The following is a 13,065-nucleotide window of genomic DNA, read 5'->3' on the forward strand; positions in this document are numbered from 1 at the left end:
GGCAATGTCCACCCCCCAGCTTCTGGACTTCCAGCCTCCTTGGGCCCCTGCCCTGGCCTCACGCCTCGCCTCGTTCCTGGCTTGTGTGCCACCCCAGTGGCTCCCAGCCCCAGCTCGGGAGCAAGAGTCCTCAAAGTTACATCATGTGCAGGGGACGAGGCGGGGCGGGGCGGGGCGGGGCGGAGCGGAGGCGGGGCCGGCACGGGGCCCGCCGTCCAATGGGAGGGACGGGTTTGGGCTCGGATGCGGGCGTGGGGCGGCGCCTGGCGGGCCTGGGGCCCGGGACCCGCGGAGCGAGGGTCGCGCCCGCCGGGCTGGGTTCCGCCCCCGCAGCCTCCCGCCCGCCTCCCTCTTAAGCGCCTCCCGCCGGGCCGTCGCTCCCGCTCGCGGCGCCCGCTCCCGCCCCGCCTTCCTTACCTCCCCGGGTCCTCGCGGCTCGCGTGGCCACCCCGCAGCCCCCGCCCAGGTGCCATGGCCGCTGTGTACCGCCCCGGCCTGCGGTGAGTGAGCCCCAGCCGGGGCCGACCCGCACCTCCCGCCGCGCTCTGCTGCCCGCCCGCCGCCGCCTCCTCCGCGGGGGACGCGTGCTTCCCAGCGCCCGGCGGCCCGCGGGGGACCGGGGTGGCCTCGGCCGCTCCGGGTCGCCCCCGCTTCCGTCCCCTCCTCCCCCTCCCTGCTCTGCTGGTCTCTGACCGCGCGGTCTCCGTCTGCCGCTCTTAGAACTTCCTCCCCCTGCTCGCTTCCCCCCGCTAAGCCCTGTCTCCTCGACTCTTCCTTTCCTGTGCAGAGGTAACTCTTGTGCCTCAGTTGCGATCAGAAGCGGGAGGGCCCTGGGCTCAGGGGTGCATGGACCCCTGGGGGGTTGAGCTCAGAGCTCCCCAAAGAAGGTAGAAGGTAAACCTCCATTTCCCAGCCTCCCGCGAACTGGAGGGAAGCCGGGTGCAGCCAAGGGACCTGGGGCCAGGGCAGGAGGGAAACAGGCTGCCTTCAATTCGTATATGGCTGGCTTCAACCCCTGTCCAGGACGGGAGCCCCTTGGCCCTCTACCTTTTCACAGCTTCCCATCTTTCCTGGGTAGCCTCCCTTCTCCCCAGAATCTGTCCCAAAGTCTGAACTGACCCCATATCTCTCCAACAGCTGGTTCCACTTTGCCAGCCCTTGTAGGTGGTCTTCGGAGCAGAGGAAAAGGAGAAGGTCCCACTTAGGGGACTGGAGAGGAGTGGGGGAACATCACCAGAGCCTTCCTGAGCCAGGCCCCCTGTGGGGAGAAGCTCTCCCCAGGACTGGGTGCCTTTGAAATTAATGGTCAGGAATAACTCTCCAGGTTCCAAGAGTCCTCATCCTCTGCCCCTGTGGCCATACTGGGTTTCCATCCTGCTTTCTCCATTGGAAGCCAGCCCGGGTCCCCCTCCAAGCAGGCTCTGGCTCCCACATCCATGGTCTGAGTGACTGTTCTCCCTCCCCTAGGCTGACAGCCTCTGAGTTTGAGCTTTCTGCAGTCTGATGTTCCCTCCTACCACTAACACCCGAAGCTCTCTAGGCTTCCCCTCTGAGGGGAAGGACAGGGGCATGCAGTCCAGTGTGTGGAGCAGTTTCTGGTGGGCAAGGCCCTGGCATAGGAGGAGGGCAACTTCCCTCTTGTGGCCTTTGCTCTCTGGGTTACTCCACCCTGGGTCCAGGCCAATCAGAGCAGACCCTGCTTCTCCCTCTCCCTGTGAAGAGACAAACAACAGGGACCCCGCCCTCCTGGGAATGGGCTTGAACCCTAGCCAGTGACATTCCCCAACAGTCAGCTTTCAACCCACCTACCCAAAGGCAACATCTTATGCAACCCTTGTTGGCCAGATGAGCAGGTGGGGAGCCCTAGCTCTGATGCCTGAAACCTCAATATCCAGCTATTCACTCTCTGTGCAAGAGAGCCTAATCTAGAAACCTGGGACTATCCAACTCAAAGACTGGGTCCTTTGCTGAGGCTTTCACAGTCTTATAGCATACACGCCAGAAGAAAAAAAGTAAAAATGGCTGCTTTTTTAACTTATAAAAATTGTACTTGAGAATGGGAAGAACAGGGATGAGACCTTCAAATACGAGACACATGAAACTCACCTAGGCACAGCTTATCAACACTGGGCCATGGGGCACCTCCTCATTTCCGACATCCAACCAGACACAGTTAAACGTGGGCGTGGGCTAAGCCAGCAATAACCTCAGCATGCCTACACACATGCTCCATACCGCCAGGCATGTGCCCTTTTTCTCATTGGGCAATACCTGTCCCTTGCTGAACAGGAGACTCCCTCGCTGAGACTCACAAAGCCCATGATATACACGCTTTTGCACACTCCCTAGCACCCATCAGGCTTCCTATCCCCTTGACTCGCCCATCTTCCATGAGAACACCCTGCTCACCACCTCTCTGCTTCTTGTCTTGCAGGCTTAGCTGGCCTGGGCTGAGCCCCTGGGGCTGGTCATCCTGGCGCAGCATCCAGACCCTGCGGGTACTCAGTGGAGATCTGGGCCAGCTGCCTGCTGGGGTTCGAGACTTTGTGGAACGCAGTGCCCACCTGTGCCAACCAGAGGGCATCCACATCTGTGATGGCTCTGAGAGTGAGAACACTGCCACACTGACCCTGCTGGAAAAGCAGGGACTTATCCGAAAGCTCCCCAAGTACGACAACTGGTAAGCCCTCAGCCCCATGACCCACCCATGAGGTGGGGGCAGGGGCAGCTGCTTGCACCGAGGCCACTTTTGATTTACCAAGACAAAATCAAAGTTAACGAGACCATCCCAATGAAATGAGCAAGAATGGGACCTCTGGGAGAAACAGAATCAGGAATTAGTGGGATTGGTCTGTATTTTTACATTAAACAGAGCAGCTGACACAAGTAAAAACCTGTGCCTTTTTTTTTTCTCTCTCTCTCCCCCAAGTTCAGAGAGTTTTCACTAAGGACCTTTAGAAGGCTGGGCGGAGGGAACTACCCCCTTAGATGGGATAAAATCTGGAGGAAGCAACTGAGGTGCAAATGGATGGAAAGAAATCAGGCCCACAGAAGACCTAGAGTCCAAGTGGGACCTGAAAGATTGGATCTGGGGATGAGGGAGTTCGGCTGGCCACATCTTCCTGATAACCCTTCTCCCCCAGCTGGCTGGCCCGCACAGACCCCAAGGATGTGGCACGAGTAGAGAGCAAGACGGTGATTGTAACTCCTTCTCAACGGGACACAGTGCCCCTCCCCGCCGATGGGGCTCGTGGGCAACTAGGCAACTGGATGTCCCCAGCTGAGTTCCAGCAAGCTGTGGACGAGAGATTCCCGGGCTGCATGCAGGGTAACCTGGGCAGGGACACAGAACCAGGGGCACTGAAGGTACGAACAGGTTAGAACCCCTCATCCAGGTGGCATTTTCTTCCACAGGCCGAACCATGTACGTGCTTCCATTCAGCATGGGTCCCGTGGGCTCCCCACTGTCCCGCATTGGGGTGCAGCTCACTGACTCAGCCTATGTGGTGGCAAGCATGCGCATTATGACCCGGCTGGGGATGCCCGTGCTTCGGGCCCTAGGAGATGGCAACTTTGTCAAGTGTCTGCACTCGGTGGGCCAGCCCCTGACTGGGCAAGGTAAGTGTTTGCACTTACATAGTGTTTGCACTTACATAGACCTGCTTGCACTCGGAGGGAACTCCAGATTGTACCCATCCTAATTCGTGAAATACCTAATTCCCAAAATCTAGGGCAGCGGTCTGGGCTGGAGATGATGCCGTACTGCCAGAGCACTTTGCACAAGATTGAGAAAAGTCAATTGTCCACGTCCCAAAACAGGGACATGGGAACTGATGGATATTATGAGGTGGAGGGCCTTAGCCCTCATTGGCACCACCACTGCTCCTAAGTGTCTCTCCTGCCAACCCCGATCCCTCCAGCCCCTAACACCTCAGTCCCTGATGCCCTCGCCAGCAGCCAGCTCTATGACCCCATTGTCCCCCAGGGGAGCAGGGGAGCCAGTGGCCATGCAATCCAGAGAAAACCCTGATTGGCCATGTGCCTGACCAGCGAGAGATCGTCTCCTTCGGCAGCGGCTATGGTGGCAACTCCTTGCTGGGCAAGAAGTGCTTTGCCCTTCGCATCGCCTCTCGGCTGGCCCGGGATGAGGGCTGGCTGGCAGAGCACATGCTGGTGAGGGCCTGGTGAGGATCTGGGCAGCTGCAGGGAACAGGGCAGGGGTGGGGCCTGGCTGGCAGCATTAGCCTCACCTCCCCACTGCCAGGTGCCAGGCTGGTAGGCAGGGATTCTGCCCAAATGACTGAAGCTTTGGTCCCAGGCTGCTGAACACTGAGGGGGCTCTGACTTGCCACCACCCCAGCCCCATGGTGAGGTGTTGGCACCTGTTTAGCAAATAAACATTTGTCCTCCCTGTTAATAACCCCCAGCTGTCCTTTCTGTGCAGACCATAACTGACCTTTGGTGACCACCTCTTCGTTCCCTCTCTCCCCAACACACAGATCCTGGGTATCACGAACCCGATGGGGAAGAAGCGCTACGTGGCGGCAGCCTTCCCCAGTGCCTGTGGCAAGACTAACCTGGCCATGATGCGGCCAGCACTGCCGGGCTGGAAAGTGGAGTGTGTGGGGGATGACATTGCCTGGATGAGGTTTGACAGTGATGGTGAGAGGCCCTTGGATCATAGTCGCAGTTCTGGCTCTTACCAGAGTGTAAGAGTCTCCCTTCAAAAAAAAAAGAGTCTCCCTTCCACTGCTTCTGGCAGACCTGCTCCATACCTCCTGGCAGCAGTCTAGCCACCTAGAGACAGAATCTCCCCATCAGATCTGGGGGCCAGCTCAGGGCAAGCAGGAGCAGAACAGAACCTTCCATGGCTGCACCTCTCAACCCTTCCTGGTTGGTCCTTCTTTTCTTTCACTTCTCCTCCTAACAGGTCGACTCCGGGCCATCAACCCTGAGAATGGCTTCTTCGGGGTGGCCCCTGGTACCTCTGCCACCACCAATCCCAATGCCATGGCCACAATCCAGAGTAACACTCTCTTCACCAATGTGGCTGAGACCAGCGATGGTGGAGTATACTGGGAGGGCATTGACCAGCCCCTTCCACCTGGTGTCACCGTGATCTCCTGGCTGGGAAAACCCTGGAAACCTGGTAAGTGGAGTGGGAGAGTTGTGACAGCCTCCCCCCGGCTCAGTACCTTGATGATATAAAAGCCTTCTCTCCACAACCAGCAGCCATCCTCCAGGACCTCTGGGAGGCACAGGAAGTTATGAATATTCCCAGTTTCCAACCCCAAACTAGATCTCAGGTCAAATCCCAACTCCATTAAGTACTGGCTTTGGGATCTGGCTAAGTTGCTTACCCTCCTGAGCGTCAGTGACCCCATCAGTTAAATAGAGGTAGTTACCAAAGTACCTATCTCCTAAAGCTAATATGCATGCAAAGGGTTTAGCACAGTGCCAAATACATAGCAAATTATCAATAAAAATAAGCCGGAATGTTTTTTTAAAAAAAGGAAAGGCAAAGACTGCTTTGAAATTTTTTACCGGGCAGCCGGGGTGGCTTAGCAGTTTAGTGCCACCTTCCGCCGAGGGCATGATCCTGGAGACCCGGACTAGAGTCCCACGTCAGGTTCCCTGCATGGAGCCTGCTTCTCTCCCTGCCTGTGTCTCTGCCTCTCTATGTATGTCTCTCATGAATAAATAAATTAAAAATCTTTTTAAAAAAGTATTTTTACACAAGGAATTGGGCTCAAAGTACAGTCCATAAAGTTTGACCCATTAGGAAGGAGGAAACCTGACCCTCCCCCTGCCATTTGGTTCCCACCATCCTCTGTATAACAACCATTGTCTAAAGGTAAGTGTTGGGGAGCCTGGGTGACTCACCAGATAAGTGGTCGACTCTTGATTTTGGCTCAGGTCATGATCTCAGGGTCATGATATTGAGCCTCCTGACCACTCTGCACTCAGCAGGGAGTCTGCTTAAGATTCTCTCATTCTCCCTCTCTCTTCTCTCTTCTCTCTCTCTCTCTTTCTCTACGCCTGGGTGGCTCAGTGGTTGGGCATCTGCCTTTGGCTCAGGGCATGATCCTGGAGTCCTGGGATCAAGTCCCACGTCGCTCCCTGCATGGAGCCTGCTTCTCCCTCTGCCTGTGTCTCTGCCTCTCTCTGTGTGTCTCTCATGAATAAATAAATAAAATCTTTTTAAAAAAATTCTCTCTCTCTCTTCCTCTGCCCCTACCCCCCTCTAAAATAATAAATAAATCTTTAAAATAATAGTAATAATAATAAATAAAGGTCTGTGTTGTTACCCTTGCCCTTCCTCATCCCTCTAACACGCACAACCCATTAACCCAGTCTTCTGTTTGTCCATCTTCTGGATGAAATCAGACCAGTTCTTTTGCCGCTTCTTTAAAAAAAAAAAAAAAAAAAAAAAAAAAGATTTTATTTATTTATTCATGAAAGACACAGAGGGAAAGGAAGAGAAGACACAGGCAGAGGGAGAAGCAGGCTACTCACAGGGAGCCCCATGTGGGACTGGATCCCCAGACCCAGATCATGCCCTGAGTCGAAGACAGACACATTCAACCACGGAGCCTGGGCTGAGCCACCCAGGCAGGCGTCCCTCTTTAGCCTCTTCTCTAAAAGCTAGTCTCTCAACCCTGTCATTGCCCCTGGAGCCTCGCAGCCCTGCCCCTCCCCCACCCCTGCCCTCTGGACCTTCTGCAGCCAGAGAGCCCTGAGAGCTAGGGAAGGGAGCAAACAAGTGCCTGCTGGGGACGACATGCTTGTGGTCGCTGAAGCCTACATTCACATTTGCTGGGCTGGCTGAGCATGCTCCCTCCTTATCTAATCACCCCTCACTTTATCCACCACCATCATTAAGCCCTCCCAGGCCTCCCCACCCAACAGAGAAACCCAAGAAACTTTCCTACTTCCCTGCAGGCTAATTCCCCAACCCTTTCATCATCTCTAGATTCAGGGGTATAAGTAGGGCGTGTTGTGTCCAGCTGTAACTCCCGGAATAACCCTGTGCCAGGGACCTGAATTGGGGGTTGATGGAAGTACAAGAGGCTCTTACATGCAAGTGGAGGCAGGAGCTGGGAGTTGGGAAGGGGACATGGTGGGAGTAGGGGACTGGCTCTAGAACTCCCTTGGTCCCCCCAGGGCTGACCAGCAACCTCCAGCAGAGAAGACACCGTGTCCACTCAGGGTCCCCATGGTGCTGCTTTGTACATATGCCACTGACTTGGTCCATCCCCTCTCCAGGGCACCTGAAGGGGCCAGATGACCTCTGTTCCTCAGGTTATCTCTGAGTTCTCCAAGCCCTATCGCTCCATCTGGGTCTGAGCAGACCCAGGGAAATCACCAGAATTCTGCTAGCTTCAAAATGAATTTACATTTTGATATCTCAGAAGATCCCATCTTCCCCTAGTTGCTGATGGAAAGCCAGTGGTCTGAAATGCTGATCTGACAGTCTCAGTTTTTGCTTCAGATTTGAGTGTTTGTTTAAATAATAATCCCATAAATAAATTGTTTCTGGGATAAATTTTCCGCTCTAACCTTCTGCCACTAGCTAAGCCCATTCCTTTGAGCACTGGTCAATGCCAAGTAGCTATAGCTTGGCATAAACAGTAGTGTCTTGCTAAACCCCAATTCCTCACCCACTTTTTCTCACATAGCTCAGCTGGCAGCATCATTATAGGTAAATAACCTGATCTTTTGGGGGACATGTCCTGACTCCCTTCTCCCTCCTCCTTCCCACAACAACGGCTTGCAGGGAATTGATAACACAAATGGAAATTGTGCAAGAGTGCATGCAAAAGTAAATGTGTGTTGGGGGTGGATAAGTCCTTGGAAGTGATAGTGGTTGTATTTCCCCTGCCAGGAGACAAAGAGCCCTGTGCACATCCCAACTCTCGCTTTTGTGCCCCGGCTCGCCAGTGCCCCATTATGGACCCGGCCTGGGAAGCCCCTGAAGGTGTCCCCATCGATGCCATCATCTTTGGAGGCCGCAGACCCCAAGGTAAGCATCGTGTGGGCTCCATGCCTTCTGGCTCCATTTTAGGGCCCGCCTCTCTCTTGTACTTCCTGGATTGCCAGCCGTAGCTTTCTGGCTGTAGAGCTGTCCCCTGGAGAATGCAAAATTAGGGGGAGGCATGGGATTCAAAAATGGGATGGCAAAGATCCTAGGAGAGCCAGGCCAGGAGTCAAGATCAGCAGTAGGGATGGAGTGAGGGTCCAAAGAAAAAAGCCACCTGTGACCCTGTTCCCCTGGGTTCTAGGAGTACCCCTAGTATATGAGGCCTTCAACTGGCGCCACGGGGTGTTTGTGGGCAGTGCCATGCGCTCGGAGTCCACTGCAGCGGCAGAACACAAAGGTGGGTGCCCTCATACCCCTCTTCTGAGTACCCACATTGCTGCTTCTCACCCTTCCTGAGCCAGACCTTCCTCCTGCCTGCCCTCCCCACGTGTCTCTTTTCCGGATCCCTTCTGTCCACCCTGCTCTGAGGAGATTCCAGAGCCACCAAAGTTTCGCGACTCCCTCCAGCCAGATGCAGGGTGTCCTTGCCTTCTCCGATAACAAGACAGATTCCTTACCTGCCCTGCTCCCCTCCCCAGGGAAGATCATCATGCACGACCCATTTGCCATGCGCCCCTTTTTTGGCTACAACTTTGGGCGCTACCTGGAACACTGGCTGAGCATGGAAGAGCGCAAGGGGGCCCGGCTTCCCCGCATCTTCCACGTCAACTGGTTCCGGCGGGACGAGGCAGGCCGCTTCCTGTGGCCAGGCTTCGGAGAGAATGCTCGGGTGCTAGACTGGATCTGCCGGCGACTAGAGGGAGAGGACAGTGCCCAAGAGACGCCCATCGGGCTGGTACCCAAGGAAGGCGCCTTGGATCTCAGTGGGCTGGGAGCTGTAGACACCACCCAGCTGTTCTCACTCCCCAAGGACTTCTGGGAACAGGAGGTTCGTGACATTCGGAGCTACCTGACAGAGCAGGTCAATCAGGATCTACCTAAAGAGGTGTTGGCTGAACTGGAGGCCCTGGAGGGACGTGTGCGCAGGATGTGACCTGAGGCTCCAGGCTAACAAGAAAGCACAGCATCCCCCATCCCTTCCTACCCCTCATCTAGGGATAGGAGAGCCACCAGGCTTGCAGAAAATATGAGTAATTTGATATAACTGACATCTGGGTGCCATGAAACCAGGCCACAGACTTCCTCTGGCACTCTGTCCAATAAGATGCTCATTTATTTTCCACAACTTTCTTGCTGTTTTCATTCCTGCCTGTCTTCACGGGCTTCTAACATCAATTTCACAGTCGTCTTGCAGCCCTCCAGGCAGGCAGCCTGGCCTGGCACAGCCTCGTGGTTTCCAGGACCTCACAGGCAGCTCTGCCATTGGGCCTTAGATGTAGGAATTTCTGGGAGAAGGCACATCAACTCTATGTTCCGAGGTCTTAAAAAGATGGGGCTTCTGTGAGCTGCTCAGTCTAGCTTCTAGGCCTAAAGTTCTTGATCTCCTTCTGTGAGATGCAGAAGCCTCTATAACCCCATTCCCGCAGTTCCATTGTCAGTTGTTAAACCTGTTCTTCCTCGTGCCTGACCTGAAATTGGGACTCCCAAAGCATACATGAAAACGTATTCAATATTAAGACAGCTAACACTTCTATAGTACCTTCTATGTGCCGGGTACTGTTCCGAGCATGTTACAAAACAACACTTTGAAGCAAGTACCACATTACAGAGGAAGAAACAAAGGCCCAAGGAGGTCAAGTAATTGTCCAAGCCCACACAGTGAACAGTAGAGCCAGGGTAAAGAGTAACTGCATAGACATCTCTCATAGCAGCAGCAGACTTGTAGAACTAGAAGGACTTGGGCAGCCTGGGTGGCTCAGCGGTTTAGTGCCGCCTTCAGCCCAGGGTGTGATCCTGGAGACCCAGGATAAAGTCCCACATCAGGCTCCCTGCATGGAGCTTGTTTCTCCCTCTGCCTGTGACTCTGCCTCTCTCTCTCTGTCTCTCATGAATAAATAAATAATATCTAAAACAAAAAACTAGAAGGACTTTAGATGTCCCCCATCCCATGCTTCTCAAACTTAAAAGTACATATGAATCACCTAGGGATAAAATGCTCATTCAGCAAGTCTGAAGTGGCCAGAAGATTCCGTTCCTCTTACAATCTCCTAATTGATGCTGATGCTGCTGATCTGGGCACCATAGTTGAAGTGGCAAGGCCTTGGCCTAAATCCTCAGAAATCAGCTTTAGAGGGAAACCACAAAGAAAGCGATGATCCTCCATAAATCAGGGGCACCGGCTAAGGGATAACTTCACCTCTGATCTGAATCAGGTTGAGTGACGGTATAAGTTTGGGAAGATGGAAATCTGTACCCAGAAAATGAGAATAAACTTCAACAAATATAATGGAGTTACTGGGAATTGCCTCCAAAGAAAACACTGGAGGAGGAAACACTAAGTGTTTCATAGAGGACAGCCAATCAATAGCTACCATGTATGTGTAAGCAGAAAAGAATCTAAGGGGATCCCTGGGTGGCGCAGCGGTTTAGCGCCTGCCTTTGGCCCAGGGCGCGATCCTGGAGACCCGGAATCGAATCCCACGTCGGGCTCCCGGTGCATGGAGCCTGCTTCTCCCTCTGCCTGTGTCTCTGCCTCTTTCTCTCTCTCTCTGTGTGACCATCATAAATAAATAAAAATTAAAAAAAAAAAAAAGAAAAGAAAAGAATCTAAGGTCAGAGTGGATCACGTGCTAAAACATGGTTAGTAATGGGGTCTATTATACTTAAAAATATACAGCCAAATCCTCAGCTTCATGAGCAGCATATGGTAACTGAGAATAGGATCAGAGGCAGCATAACATAGATGTTAGGCACACAGTAGAGTCTGGGCAGCGGTGCTTTGAGTTTCTTCATCTGTAAAATGGAGATGTGCCTGCACCTCACAGTGTTGTTAGGAGGATTCAAAGGGTCAGTGGAGCCAGGCACTCAGAACTATGCCTGGCACAGAGTAATCATCGGCTATATGCTAGCTGCTCTCACTTTTCCACTCTGTACTGATTGGAGTAGACCCTATAAGCCTCTATCACATATTGCTGACTCCTCAGTTTACGAGGAAAATAAGCAATGTAAATAATATTTAGGCGAGAAAGAAAATAGGTTTGGAAATAAGTCCCTCTATGAAAGAGGCAGGGAAGTGGGGCTCCAGGCCCCTCCTGGTATCCACATGCTAAGTGATATGAAGGTACTAGTCTTAAAAGTGGTTTTGATGATTAGAATAAACTTGGGCTGCGTGCCTTGCAGCTGCAGATACATGATAAAACATAGTTAACACATTTTAAGTAACCTTTTCATTTTAAGTAATTTCTTTTTTTTTAAGATTTTATTTATTTCATGAGAGACACAGAGAGAGAAAGAGAGGCAGAGATACAGGCAGAGGGAGAAGCAGGCTCCATGCAGGGAGTCCAACTCAGGACTTGATCCCGGGTCTCCAGGATCACACCCTGGTCTGAAGGCAGCACCAAACCACTGAGCCACCCAGGCTGCCCATTTAAGTAATTTCTATACCCAATGTGGGGCTCCAACTCACAACCATGAGATCAAAAGTTGCACACTCTTCTGAATTGAGCCAGCCTGGCATCCCTAATCTTTTTAAAATAAAACACAGGTAGGGCACCTGGGTGGCTCAGTGGTTGAGCATCTGCCTTCCACTCAGGTCGTGATCCAGGAGTCCTGGGATTGAGTGCCGCAATATATCTGCCTATATCTCTGCCTTTCTCTCTGTGTCTCTCATGAATAAATAAATAAAATCTTTAAAAAAAAAGAAATTACTTAAATAATCTCACACACACACACGTACAAAAAACCATGAAAAACAAAGGTATAGCTTCATAAACTTAAGAAAAAGTGAACAGGGATCCCTGGGTGGCGCAGCGGTTTGGCGCCTGCCTTTGGCCCAGGGCGCAATCCTGGAGACCCGGGATCGAATCCCACGTCGGGCTCCCTGCATGGAGCCTGCTTCTCCCTCTGCCTATGTCTCTGCCTCTCTCTCTCTCTCTCTCTGTGACTGTCATGAATAAATAAATAAAATCTTTAAAAAAAAAAAAAAGTGAACACCCTTTAAACCATCACCCAGGGCAACCCGAGTGGCTTAGCGGTTTAGCACCGCCTTTAGCCCAGGGTGTGATCCTGGAGACCCAGGATCGAGTCCCACATCAGGCTCCCTGCATGGAACTTGCTTCTCCCTCTGCCTGTGTCTCTGCCTCTGTGTGTGTGTGTGTCTCTCATGAATGAATAAAATATAAATAAATAAATAAATAAATAAATAAACCATCAGCCAGAGAAAGAAACAGAACTTTGCAGACACCCAAAGCCCCCCACCCCTCCCCCGACATCACAGCCCCCTTCACCTTCATCACAGCCCCTCCTTGGCATAAATGGATACTTATGGTGCATGATAATCACGTCCTTTAATTTTATTTTTGTGGCTTTATCACCCAAATGTGGATCCCTAGACATTATACTTCAGCTTTGCCTATTTTTAAGAATTTCATATGCCTTTGAAGGCATGCCTTTCAATCTCCACGCTCCCCCTCCATTCCTTTCTTTTCCCTCAATTTAACCATTGAAGCATCCAGACTCGGAAACTCAATGTCTAGATTCATTAATTTACTAGGGATTTCAAAACAGCTATATTCAAACTCTGTCATAATAGATGGAATACTTTTACAAAAAGACATCCCTTCAGGGGCACTTGGGTGGCTCAGTTGGTTATGTGTCTGCCTTCTGCTCAGGTCATGATCTCCAGGTTGGGGAGGGGGATCAGGCTCCCCACTCAGGGAAAGAGTCTGCTTCTCCCCCTCCCTCTGCCCCTCCACACTGCTCATAAATTCCCTCTCTCTCAAATGAATAAATAAAATCTTAAAAAAAAATGACATCCCTTCATCTAGTTCATTACCCTGAGGTACAGTTTATAAAAAACAGCAAGATAACTGATTCTTTTCCCATATTTACTAACTTCAATATAATGATTTGGTTTCCTATCAACC

The 13,065-nt window shown here is 52.2% G+C and overlaps 1 protein-coding gene across 1 annotated transcript; it reads left to right on the plus strand.

Annotated features, from left to right (window-relative positions):
• Positions 1–341: 341 nt before the first annotated feature.
• On the plus strand, positions 342–10,059 carry PCK2 (phosphoenolpyruvate carboxykinase 2, mitochondrial). The gene is made up of 10 exons (XM_025443197.3): positions 342–500; positions 2,435–2,680; positions 3,144–3,328; positions 3,415–3,618; positions 3,986–4,173; positions 4,500–4,662; positions 4,931–5,149; positions 7,886–8,023; positions 8,283–8,378; positions 8,620–10,059. Exons 1-10 carry the CDS (start codon positions 472–474, stop codon positions 9,072–9,074), a joined length of 1,923 nt encoding a protein of 640 aa, XP_025298982.1. The 5' UTR covers positions 342–471; the 3' UTR covers positions 9,075–10,059.
• Positions 10,060–13,065: the final 3,006 nt, after the last annotated feature.

Source organism: Canis lupus, chromosome 8, assembly GCF_003254725.2.
Source record: "Canis lupus dingo isolate Sandy chromosome 8, ASM325472v2, whole genome shotgun sequence".
Classification (NCBI taxonomy): domain Eukaryota; kingdom Metazoa; phylum Chordata; class Mammalia; order Carnivora; family Canidae; genus Canis; species Canis lupus.